Below are 13,065 nucleotides of genomic sequence, written 5' to 3'. Positions count from 1 at the left end.
TAGTAAACTCTGGTATAATGTTATATGGAGATTATGATTATATTTTCCGCTGCGTATGTTATGTTAATTATGGATTATTAGGTATAACGCGCCGGACCCGGGTTTAAGGGTTCGGGGCGTTTCACGTCACCTATATATTAACTCCTTATGTTAAGATCTTTAAGATGTCTTATTCCGATGAGATGAACCAATTTCTTGAATGTTCTAGTAGGCAAAACTTTGGTGAACAAATTTACTAGATTATCACTTGATCAGATCTGCTGAACATCTATATCACAATTCTTTTGGAGTTCATATATATAGAAGAATTTTGGAGAGATATGTTTCGTTCTGTCACCCTTTATGTATCCTCCTATTAGTTGAGCTATACGTGTAGCGTTGTCTTTATATAAAACTTTTCTCAGGTTCGACATGTGAATAAGTTAACAATAATAAGGTAATTTAGGAAAACAAAATGTAAAACTGAAGTAAAACTGAGATAATAATAGATATAATATTATTTTCAAGGGTACTTAAATATGTTTCTTCAGAAACATTATTTTTTTTTCTCAATTTGTACTCTTCGAGAGTATGATTTCAATTACAATATGAAAATGAGTAACAATTTACCACCTCTTCCGGAGGTTAAATGTATTACCTCATCTAGAGGATAAATGTCTCACCTCTTTAGGAGGTCGATTTTAACATCTTTTCGGGAGGTTAAAAATATACCCTTTTTCAGGAAGTAAATATTTAGCATTTCTTTGGAAACTAAATACTTAATATTACCTTATAATTTGTGATGTTTAAAACTTGCTACTTAATTTTTAAGAGGTTTGTTTTCGCTTGATTATATTCTATTACATTATATAAAATTCTATAACATTATTGCTTTTCTTATTTTCGGGGTTATTTACAAAATTTATTTTTTAATAGAAAGAAGTAAAAAGTTATTTTGAAAAATAATTTTTCGAGATGAACAATGAGATTTCACACAATGACTTAGGTAAAAATATTATAAATGTCTATACAATTTTTATCTTAAAATATTAATATTCAAAGATCACAAATTAACCAGTAGTATAACATCACCATTTTCTCTAAATTCAATTGATTTATGAATAAACTCAAGCTTTTAGCATATTAATAAATAATAACTCTAAAAAATAATTGAATTTAAAATATTTATTGTAAAAAATTCAACCTATTTATTGAAATCAAAGTTAATTTACACGATGACATTGCCTAAATAATAAACACTATCCTAAAAAAAAATCACAATAATCTCTCAAAGTCTATTTCTAAACATAACAAGGTTTTATTGTATATTAATCCATTTGTCAACCTAAAACCCCCTGCACCAAACTCTTTCAATACGATGCATTTTTAAATCTATTTTTTTGCCAGGGGTGCATCAATGGGCGGACGACTTTTACTCATTGCCGGGTTTGGTGCCGCAGCAGTCCAATGTGGCGCGATGGTGATTGGAGTCCTCAGATTATAAAAAAAAAAAATTTGTAACGTATCATTTTTTTAAAGCAACAAACTCCATTAGTTTAAAGTGAATCTAAATTTAATAATAGTAAAAAATATTTCGACAGTGCCTATTTTTGATATGTTGATGAGTTACTTCAACTCTATTTAAAAAAAAAAAATTGGAGCAAAATAAGAGACGCACAAAATCATCATATTTATAATCAGTTTTTTTATATTTAAAATTTAATATCTAATAATAATCACTTCAAGAAAAAAAAACCATAAAATGCGTGCAGTGAACTAATAATTAGTGTTATATGTCACAATCACAAATAAAATCTGTATTAAAGAAATATTTGACTTATAAGGATGACTTGAATTTTAATTATGTGAGACACCTTTTATAAGGTAAAATTGTAAATGCTGTGATCAAATTGGAAAATACCTACTGTTACATTTGGCATCGCGAAACGGTGAGGTTAGTGGGCGAAAACATCTGTATTACCATTTTAATATTTTTGAAAAATCAATTGACAATTTTTTATTAGTGTGTACCAAATAATGCAATATAATTTTTGGAATATTCCTGTAAAAATACAAATTATTTCAAAATATCTTAATTTCTTTTTCAACTCAAGAGGAAAAAGCCAAAGAGGGTTGAAAGCTGACGAAAGAAGGAAAGAGGTACGAAGGAAAGATGACCGAATGAATCCAAACAATCCCGTCGGGACCGGTAAGTTGCGTCTTTTACAACCGAGAGGAAACGCAACCTATCAAGCGCCACGCCACCTAACGCCCCCACTCTCCACCCTATTGCCCCCACGGCCACGCCCGCCATTGCCTCTCTCTCTCTCTCCCTCTCTCCCTCTATATATACGGGCAGTCTTTCGTTCTTTCGCGGAAAAAGAGATCTGTGGGAAGAGCCTAAGAGAGAGAGAGACGGAGAGTGATCGGGGAAGGAGACGAGGGAGAGGAGAGCATCGATGTATGCAATCGACGCATCTGTGTCGAAGGGGTAGGCCTAGGATTCATCGCCGAGGGAGTCGCAACCATTGAGATCCAAATATTATGAGCTGGTTTGACAAGCTGCGTTGTTCTTCCAATCTTCGCCGCTTCATGGCCGGCCTTCTCATCTTCATTCTCTATCATTCTTTTCAATTAGTTTCTAATTTCTTGATTCCTATACACCCTTAATCTGTTTAATTTACAATCCTCGTTTCTTTCTTCATCATCATCATCATCCCACGCGCTGTTGATTTAATTCTGTTTGGCTGTCGATTGCTTTCTAAATGGACTCCGAGGACTCCATCCCTGACGGTTTGCTCGACGGTTAGTGTTATTCAATTGTTGATCTCGGTTTTTGAGTTTTTTGTATGTGTGTTCATTGTGGTTTCTTCATTTTCCCTTCAGTTTTATTTAATTTTTCTTTTTCCGGTTTGTCTTGCGGATTTGGTTGCTGGTGTGATAGGTTTTTTTTTTTTTTTTTTCCTAGTCCCCACTAATTGGGAATATCTTCTATTCCTTGTTCTTCTCCGTTGTCTGTATTAATATCTTTTTTTCTTTTACTGAATCATCATAGAATTACGTACTCTTTTATTAAGGAATCATGAAATGATTGTCGCAGAGAAATCAGAATCATTGAGCCTGAGATGAATAGTGATGATCTTAATTAATTGGATTAGTTGAGCTATTTGCATCTACTGTGGTAGGCAATGACATTTTTTTACAGATAAAACAAAGATAGGGTAAATTGCGTCACATTGCGGAAGTTTTAATTGTAATAGCGTGATCCTCATAGTTTCAAATTGGTGCTAGCTCAATTCCCTCTTTATGAGTCTCATCAAAGCTGAAATTGGCGTAAGTGCAGTTTAGTGAAATTTCAGGGACTTGTGTGTAATTTATCCTAAAAAATCATGCTATGCTGATGCTTAACGGGATATACAATGATTATTTGGCAAAAAAGAAAAAAGAAACGTTATTGCTGGAATGTGATATGATTTGCACTAGAGCGGCCTATGATTGACCATGCTCTGTGATAGCTGTTTGACATTCCAAAGTATTCAGTAAAGCTTGGTTTAAGGTTTAGTTTTGATTGGTTGGAGAGGTCAATTGAGAAAGATTCTTCAATTTATTTTTATGGGTGGAGCTTAATGGGTGTCACTTCTAATATGTAGGGAATATGGAGGTCATGGGTTTTGATTTGTTCTGTTTTTGTTTTTGTTTTTGTTTTTTGTTTTTTTTTTTTAATTTTGTTTTTAATTTTTTGTTTTTATTTTTTATTTTTATTTTTTTGTTTTTTTTTTTTGTTTTTAAATTTCTGTTCACTTTCATTCTGTAAATTTTTTTTTTGTCCTGTTTTTTGTATGTTCAATCAGTTCCAAACTAAGATCATTCCTCCCTTGCTGATTGCTATTTGTGGCCCATCAGGTTCCTTTGCCTCCCACATTCCGAGGCCAAGCTCTCCACCTTCTGTTATTGTTATTGGTGGAGGTATTTCGGGTGTAGCTGCAGCACGAACTCTCTCTAGTGCTTCTTTTAAGGTGATTGCTGATTGAATTTCCAATTTTAAAGCTAATGATAATGTTTTTTTGTGCTGCTTTTTGACATTTTTTGAGCTGCCTTTTATGGAGCATTACTTTATTGTGTTTGTTTAGGTGCTCTTGTTGGAATCACGAGATAGGCTTGGTGGTCGAATACACACCGACTATTCATTTGGCTGTCCTGTTGATATGGGAGCATCATGGAAAGTTCTTATTTTACTAGTTTTGTTTGCTTTGTTTATTGTGGTTATATGTTGATGGATCTTGATCTCATGATCTGATTGGTTGTTGGTTTCTAGCTTTTGTTGGATTGAATTTGTTCATTGTCGGCATATTAACCTCTGTACATGACATAGCCTCCTTGAATTTAACACATAGGAATCATCAATCAACACAAATTTTCATTTGTAGTTGCTCAATGGGATAGTCAAATTTATCAATCAACCCATGCTACACATTGTTATGATCATATGTGAGGAGTAATTCTCACATCTACTTAAGTTTGTTATGGACATGAAATGTGATATTGACTTTTAAAATATGATTATATATATATATATATATACACACACAACATATTAAGACATAAAAGGAGTACAAACTGGAGGACAAGCAGCCTTCAAAGCTAAAAAAGAAGAAAAAATAAAGAAACTAGGACACCTTATTCAAAAACCCTTTTGCCTAGCAAAAATAATGTGTGTGTGTGTGTGTATTGATATTTGTATTCAAAAACCTTCCTCTAAACTCTTCCCATCATAAGTTATGGAGCACCTTAAATTATTCGACTCTCTCAATCCTTTTCCTTTCCTTACTCTTGCTGCAATCGAATCAAATTTTGCTGCATCCTGGGGCAGCCTTTCTTAAGATGAAGACCTTCAGCTTAGTTATCCTTATTATATTACTTGTTAATAATTTTACTTCTATTAGAAGTAGATTGTAGCCTGGCAAAGTGGGAACTGGTAATGACATCCCCTATGATTCTTCTGCTTCCTCACAACCTGGCCACCATCTATATCTAGATTAATCTCTTCATCATTAAAATTGGGAAACACATCCAAGCCCCAATCGCTATCAAAGCCATTCTTTTCATCTTATCAGCCCATATTTTATCCTCAACTCAATTTCCATCCCATGTATGGAATTCCCTATAAGAATCACTCACTATATCATACTGACACTCCATTTGCAAGAAGATCTTGTCACTATTCCCTTTGAGTAGTTCCTAGCACAATCTCCACAAGATAAAATTCTGGTTGATGAATGTGCTGGCAGAAAAATTGACACGACTCAATTCCTGGCCAAATTGCTCGTCTAAGAAGCATTCTTCTGAGAATCAAATATGGGCAAATGACTTGGACAAGAATATTCAGAAAAATCTAAGGCCTGTCTGGCAATACTGTTGTTGGTGGTTGTAGTTCACAGTTACAGTTGCACTTGTGGTTAACAATTGTCCTTGGGATGGCATTTTTGGTAATGTTTGTGGTTGGCAGCCGTGATTGGAAAAAGTTACAATTTGAAGCTTTTGCCAACAACTGTTTTTTTTCTAAAGCTTTTGGCTACTGCATAACCACGAAACACTTGAAAGAAAAGAAAACAAAAGAACCATTTGGCTTATTCTAATTGTGCCAGATTATCTAATGTCAGTGGTTTTAAAATGCCAACCACAACCTCCAAAACAAACAAAAATCACCCTTAATAAACAACCCATTAAGCATGTAACCTCAGATAAAGGTAGCAAGTAATGTAATGTTGCCCAAAGAGGCCAATAAATTTTTCACAACACGTTATGCAAATTTCCTTTATCTAACATTTTATTATATCCTTGTTACAAATGTGCATTTTGATGCACATCTTCAATGCATAGTTTATGCATATTTTTGAGCTCATCCTTACATATGAAATCACGTTATTATCTATTATATTTATCCATATATATTTTACCATGTGTTATCACTAATAAATTCTGTGCTTGGGTCTTTATGTGCATGCTTTGATACCTTGGTGATTTGTTTTATCTGGAACATTGTTTAGGCTGCATGGTGTTTGCAATGAGAATCCCTTGGCTCCATTGATACGGCGTCTGAATCTTACATTATACCGTACCAGTGGTGACAACTCTGTGTTATATGACCATGACTTGGAAAGGTAATTATTTGCTGTCTCAATGTTTGTTCACTTGGAAATGTTTAGCAATTAAAGTCAATACTTTAAGCAAGCATCACTTCTTGAGAATGCTAAATGAATCAGTATCTTCAATTCTTCATTGGTTCATCTCAGTCCCAGTTGGGTCTTCGTTGCATTACACATAATGAGTGTGGATTGAGGGCTTCTGGGTGACTTTAAAACTGAGTTGGACAGATATAAAGTAGTGAATTTGTGGATTTTTTTCAGTTAAAGGTTTAGAAAATTCTTTTGACAGAAAACAGGGTCACAGCACGTGACCATTCGCATAAGTTTAGTTTTTTGTCAGTTGGACTAGTTTATGAAAAGCTGGATTTGGTCCTTCAGTTACAAGCTTTTTGACATGGATGGTCGTCAAGTTCCCCAACAGATGGTTATTGAAGTTGGAGACGCGTTCAAGAGAATTCTGGAAGAGGTAGGCTTTCTAAGCATTCATTCTGGCTGGAAATTTTCCTTGCAAGCCTATATTTTTTTCTGCAGCTAATCCTTTAGTTAAATCTGTAATGCTATAATAAAGTATATAAAAAATGGAGGATTCTTTTCTGTGGCAATTAAAACATTTCTGATTAGTTTATTTGCACCTCTAGACTGAGAAAGTAAGGAATGAATATAGTGAGGACATGTCTGTTCTTCAAGCAATTTCAATTGTGCTGGAAAGGCATCCAAATTTAAGGTATGGAAAATGAAAAATCGGTTTATTGATAAATTATTACGCACGTGCTTGATGGTCGATTCTCAAATTGATAGAATTTACCAACAAAACTTACCTCCTTGTAGACAAAGTGGGCTTGCACATGAAGTGTTGCAGTGGTATATATGTAGGATGGAAGCTTGGTTTGCCGCAGACGCAGACATGATATCACTTAAAACCTGGGATCAGGTGAGGAAGTATCTTACATTTTTCTTAGCTTGATTCTTTTAAATTTGTCTGTGCTGCTACCCAGTGCTGTTGATGGTGCATATTTTTTAATGCTATTTTCTGTTATAGCACTACTACTACTACTACTACTACTATTATTATTATTATTATTATTATTAAAGTTTAAAGCTTTAAAACTATAATCTCAGTGTACATTATCAAAAGTAGATGCTAAAATCTTTATGCATGAATGTGTTTTTATTAATTAGTAAATTTTCAGGGTTTGTTTATGCATATTAATTAGTCTTGATTATCCAAGTTTATGTATATATGTCCAGTCTCACCAACTGGACAAAAGTAAATATTACTTTAAAGTCACAATGACTATTGTCTTGATCTTCATGTGAATGCTTACATTGTTGAGTAATATTATTATTATTATTATTATTATTAAAGTTTAAAGCTCTAAAACTATAATCTCAGTGTACATTATCAAAAGTAGATGCTAAAATCTTTATGCATGAATGTGTTTTTATTAATTAGTAAATTTTCGGGGTGTGTTTATGTATATTAATTAGTCTTGATTATCCAAGTTTATGTATATATGTCCAGTCTCACCAACTGGACAAAAGTAAATATTAGTTTAAAGTCACAATGACTATTGTCTTCATCTTCATGTGAATGCTTACATTGTTGAGTTTGCTTCTTTATGCACAGGAGCATGTCCTTTCTGGTGGTCATGGACTTATGCTTCAAGGCTATTACCCTATAGTTAAGGCTCTTGCAAAAAACATTGATGTTCGATTGAATCACAGGTATGCATGTATTTTAATGTTTACGATACTGTATTTCCTTGTTTGAAACAAAAGGTGCTAAAAAACTTAAGAAACATGAGATGATGCAGTATGTCTGAAAGATATTTTTTGGACAGCGTAGAGGGAAAGAAATGGGGAACTTTTGGGGGAGAAGAAACATCCCTCATTAAGTACAGGGGCAGATAGCTGAAGTGTTTATTTTTTTGAGGATGGATGGAAAGGGCAATGTTGAAGGTACAGTAACTTAGAAAAGTAGTATAATTTTTAGAGGAAAAATAACATAATTTCTTTTTTGTTTGATTGTTTTTTTTTTGGGTGCTTGAGGGAGGGCCGTAGGAGAGCAAAACTATTAATGGACAGTTGTGTGTATAAATAAACAAAAAAATTTTTGGTCAGATATGTTAGTTGAGGACATTTTATAGTAGATGATGCTACTGCTGTGCAAATGTGGTTCTGCTTTTGCTTCCCATTTTGCTTGTTTATCTTTTTCTTGGGAAGCTTGCCAGACTCAAGTATTAGGTTTCTATCATATCAGAGAATTGAACATAGTTGAATTATTAAGAAATTTTGGCATATAAATGGGACAATATTGAACTGATGAATGTATAAATGAGTTGAGTTTAGTATGAGAGATTATTTTTGACCATCAAATGATAAATACTTGTATCTATTAAGCCTCAAATTTGGAAGATGTGTCGTATAAGATAAATGAAATGATTAGCTAGCAATAAAGAGTTTGTGAAATCTAAGTCATATACAGGTATAGAGTTTTTGACCAAATTAATTGTTTGGAAACACTATATATCAAAGTATGTCTTTCGAAACTACTTTAAAAAATAGGTTTTTGCCAACTCAACATGAAATCAGATGTTGAACATCCAATATTTGCTGGCCGTGCACAAGTGGATCCCAAACTCTCGACTGTTATAGAAAGTGAAAATAAAAAGAGAAATCAAAATCTTTTGGTGCTTCAAACACTGCTTTCGCCAGGAATGATTATGATTGTATATAAACTGGAGGTTGACCTCCAACCTAAAACTCAAGCAGTCTGTTTATTATTAAATAATAATAAAAGTAATAATAGCCCCTGATTTCCACATTTTTCTTGGAAGAACTCCTTGATGCTACTTTAAATGAAATTTGGGTATTGGTATGTTATTATTATTAACATATATTTAATGTTGTTTTTTATTAGACGCATAAGAGTTAATAGTAATTATAATAATTAAATGCAGAACAATATAAATTATAAATATCATTTATATTTAAGTTTTCATTTTTCTTTAAAAGACCTCGAAAGAAAAAAATTTACATAGAAGTATATGCACAAGCAGTGAGTGAAGGCACATGCTTTCACATCAACACACTTTCACACATACACAAGCTCATGTGCATGCATGTAATGTGGCATACTAAATGTAGAATAATATAAGTTATAAACATAATTTAGATTCAAAATGTTCATTTTAAAAAAAAAAAAAAAACTTGAAAGAAATTAAAAAATTGCATTGAAGTATGCACAAGCAATTTGTGCTTGTACATGCTTCCACATGAACACACTTTTACACATACACCTGCATGTGTGCATGCATATAATGCTGACATGTGAATATGCATGCACAGGCATGTGGATAGACGTAATGCAGATAGACCTGCATGTGCACATGCTCTTGAACTACCAAAGAATTAATTCAGCTGAAACCCTGAGTTATTGTGCACCCAAGAAATATTATCCCTGATGTACACAAACACATATACACAGATACATGTATTTTTATGGGTACCTACACAAAAGTCTTGTGTTTGTGCATATGCAGAGTGCGTGGGTGTACATGGATTCATGCTAGTTATATCCTGGTGCAAAAATTAAATTTAAAAAAATACTATATTTTAAGGTTAAAATTCTTTGCAAACTTATGTTGCACTTATTATTGTTGTTATCTATAACTTATATCATACTTCGGCTCTGCTTTCTTCAGGGCTGCCATGTGGCATCCTTATATTCATTGACTTTTGACCTGGGTGGATTTGTGTCAAGTGGGCAGGTTTAAATCAGCGAAGGTTTTTTCCCTTGTTTGGTCAAATTGCATGTATAGCTGAGTTTGGAGAGAAGCTGGGCGGGCCAGAGTGTTTATGTTTTTTTTTTTTTTAAACTTATTTTATTAAAATTCATGTATTTTTGGCTTAAATTGACCCAGCATGAAGCACGGCATTTTTGTAGTTATTATTATTAAGAGCAAATCTTTATTATAAAGTCCAGAGGGAGTCATTAGAAGATGAGGTTGAGGCTCAAACTCCAACTCAACTTATATGATTGTTTAACTATTGTCAGATGAAATCCAAGCTTGAAAGCTTTAATTTTGCCACCAATTGGATGAGAGATTCAAGCTCCGATTTTTCTTTTTATGTGTGCATGTGCTCGTGCCTGCGCGTATGTATAGATATATGTGTGCGTACATATGTGTGCATATATATATTGAGTAGCAATTAGTGGTTTTGTTCAGCCAAATCAGAGTATTGTCCTGTTAAATGCGGTGGTAAAATTTTGATTTTTTTTGTTCCTTTTAATCTTTTTCATGCAATGATCAAGAGGTTATAACCCCCTTGATTGCAGTCAGTAAAAATAGGGCATGTGCAGGCATATTGTTATGAACGAGTCAGTGCTGTATAAGCACACAAGCATACAGGCATGAAGCCTATGCTTATGCATCCCTCTCGAACATCTCCATGATATTGTGGGAAAGGGTTCGAACTTGAGTAGGGCACAGTACTTGAGGATGTTTTACTACAGTATTTTATCTTTTCCCCTATCTTATCTAATTATAGTTTTGTTCCTTTGGTTTGTTCTTTAGAACTTTGAATTATCCATCAGTGCCAATTTTCCTGTTTCGACACAAAATTTAGTTGTATTGGATAAAATCAACTCAAATACTTAATAGCTGGTCTAGAAAATAAATTAGGTTATTCTTGTCCTTGGTGAATATTGACTTGTATGCTGACTTTTTGATACTTGAAGGGTTTCAAAGATATACAATGGGTGTAATAAGGTGATTGTCACAGTTGAGGATGGGAAGAAGTTTGTTGCAGATGCTGTTATTGTGACAGTACCCGTTGGAGTCCTTAAAGCTAATTTGATTGAGTTCAAGCCTAAATTACCAGAGTGGAAGGTTGCTGCAATTTCAGATCTTGGGGTGGGCAATGAAAATAAAATTGCCCTACGATTTGATAATGTGTTTTGGCCCAACGTGGAACTGTTAGGTATTGTTGCACCCACATCTTATGGGTGTGGTTATTTTCTGAATCTTCACAAGGCAACAGGCCATCCTGTTCTTGTTTATATGGCTGCGGGCAGGTTTGCTTATGATCTTGAGAAGCTATCCAATGAATCTGCTGCTAATTTTGCAATGCTTCAGCTCAAGAAAATGTTCCCTGATGCAACCAAACCTGTAAGTTAACTGTTCTGCATTCCTTCAACTTCTTCTCCTCTCTTCCCCACACCCCCCCCCCCCCCCCCCCCGCCCCAAAAAAAAAAGAACAAATATAAAAGAACTTAGGTTGTTCACTAGGTTAGCTACTTCCAGATGTTTTGGAATGTCACAGTGAGCTTTTATAATTATGTATCCTTTTTTATTGTCCTGTAGGAAACAAGATTACTCATGTTTTCATGTTGTCATGCCCATTAGCGTGCTGTAGCTCCATACTGATAGTTATCACCCTTAAGGTTCTGGTGGTAGGGAATGAACTCCCTATCTGAAGATGATTTCATCAGATTGTTGGGTCAGATCACAGTTCTGCTTGTTTGTCTGAGATTATTGATTTAGGTTTTTTGTTGATTGTGACAAATTGGTAGTAGAGCTGTTGGCTGACATAGGGAACTGATATAATTGCATTAAACTTCTGCGAGTATTTTGAAAGCTACAAAAATACAAACGTTTTTCAACTGCTATTTGGTCTGGCCTTGTGTACAGGTCCAGTATCTTGTATCCCGATGGGGATCTGACCCCAACTCGCTTGGTTGTTACTCGTACGACTTTGTTGGACAACCTGAGGATTTATATGAGAGGCTTCGAGCACCCTTGGGCAATCTCTTCTTTGGAGGCGAAGCAGTCAGCATGGACCACCAAGGATCTGTGCATGGTGCATACTCGGCTGGAATTATGGCTGCTCAAAACTGTCAGTTGCATCTATTGCAGCGACTGGGTAACTTGGAAATGATCCAGCTTGCTTCCTTCCGGGATGAAATTCTGGAAGCCACGGTTCCAATTCAGATCTCAAGGATTTGAAACATCCATAGATGATGAACTGAGAAAGCTATATAGTCCACCCGATTTGTCCGTCATTTATATATTTTCAGCGACTCATGCAGCAAAAACAAATCTAAAGAGGGAAAAGTCTGTCCGGAGACATCCCATAAGTCTTTTTTATGTTTATATTTTTTTGGTGGTAAAATGAAAAACGCTTGGGACTGTAATACACATTCTTCTGCAATGATTAACTGCGGGTATACCACTCTTCTTATCTATTGGCGTAAAATATTGATTTTTCATAAGATTTGATAAAAAAACATTTTGTAATAAAATTAGTCTTTGTTTGTATATTTTTGGGTAAATTTTAGGAGAGATTCTTATTTTTTTGTCAAATGGGAAGGGGGAGATCGTGAAGAACTTCATGTGTATATGAAGAGAGATAAAGATATGAAGAGAGATAAAGAGAGGTTGGGGTTTGGTTTTGATGGTGGTTTTGTTTGGTGAGGGGGTGGGTTAGATTATTGCGTGCGATTGTGGCTAGATCTTGTGCATGTCATTTTTTATAGGGATAATTTTTTATATACTAACGCAGCACCTCACTAAGAGTGCCAACATCGTGATAATTTTTTATATACCAACGCAGCACCTTACCATCCATGTTTGTGGTCAGAGTGCCAACATCGTGACAAGAATATAACCACTCTCTTCATTTGTTTGTTCAGTGCATGAGGAATTGATCGGGGAGTGTAATGCTTATGTGATTGGCGGGTGAGGCATGAAGGATGTGGCGTCTCCATTGGCATATAAAATTTTTTCCTACACATGATAAAGACTCTTCAACAAATTGGAGAGCACTTTTATGCCTATGTTCAACTCTCTATTAGTTGGATTGAAAACCAAATTGGGGTGGGCTTATGTTCCTCAGTTCCATTCATCTAATTCCAAATGGAAGTGGTCAAGATTGCACT

General features: G+C 34.5%; 1 protein-coding gene across 1 annotated transcript; it reads left to right on the top strand.

Moving 5' to 3' along the window:
• Positions 1 to 2,230: 2,230 nt before the first annotated feature.
• On the top strand, positions 2,231 to 12,368 carry LOC131160319 (probable polyamine oxidase 4). The gene is made up of 10 exons (XM_058115885.1): positions 2,231 to 2,784; positions 3,883 to 3,995; positions 4,110 to 4,199; positions 6,028 to 6,140; positions 6,504 to 6,591; positions 6,764 to 6,849; positions 6,954 to 7,056; positions 7,753 to 7,850; positions 10,867 to 11,296; positions 11,819 to 12,368. Exons 1-10 carry the CDS (start codon positions 2,745 to 2,747, stop codon positions 12,131 to 12,133), a joined length of 1,476 nt encoding a protein of 491 aa, XP_057971868.1. The 5' UTR covers positions 2,231 to 2,744; the 3' UTR covers positions 12,134 to 12,368.
• The last annotated feature ends 697 nt before the right edge of the window (positions 12,369 to 13,065 follow it).

The sequence above is a fragment of the Malania oleifera genome, chromosome 7, assembly GCF_029873635.1.
Source record: "Malania oleifera isolate guangnan ecotype guangnan chromosome 7, ASM2987363v1, whole genome shotgun sequence".
Lineage (NCBI taxonomy): Eukaryota > Viridiplantae > Streptophyta > Magnoliopsida > Santalales > Ximeniaceae > Malania > Malania oleifera.
Note: the sequence above shows the minus strand (reverse complement) of the source record. Positions and strands in the feature narration are given on the sequence as shown.

Coding starts and splice junctions, on each gene's coding strand:
- LOC131160319 (XM_058115885.1), top strand. CDS start 2,745: ATGGACTCCGAGGACTCCATCCCTGACGGTTTGCTCGACG. Junction 2,785..3,882: donor CCCTGACGGTTTGCTCGACG/GTTAGTGTTATT, acceptor GTGGCCCATCAG/GTTCCTTTGCCTCCCACATT. Junction 4,200..6,027: donor TTGATATGGGAGCATCATGG/AAAGTTCTTATT, acceptor ACATTGTTTAGG/CTGCATGGTGTTTGCAATGA.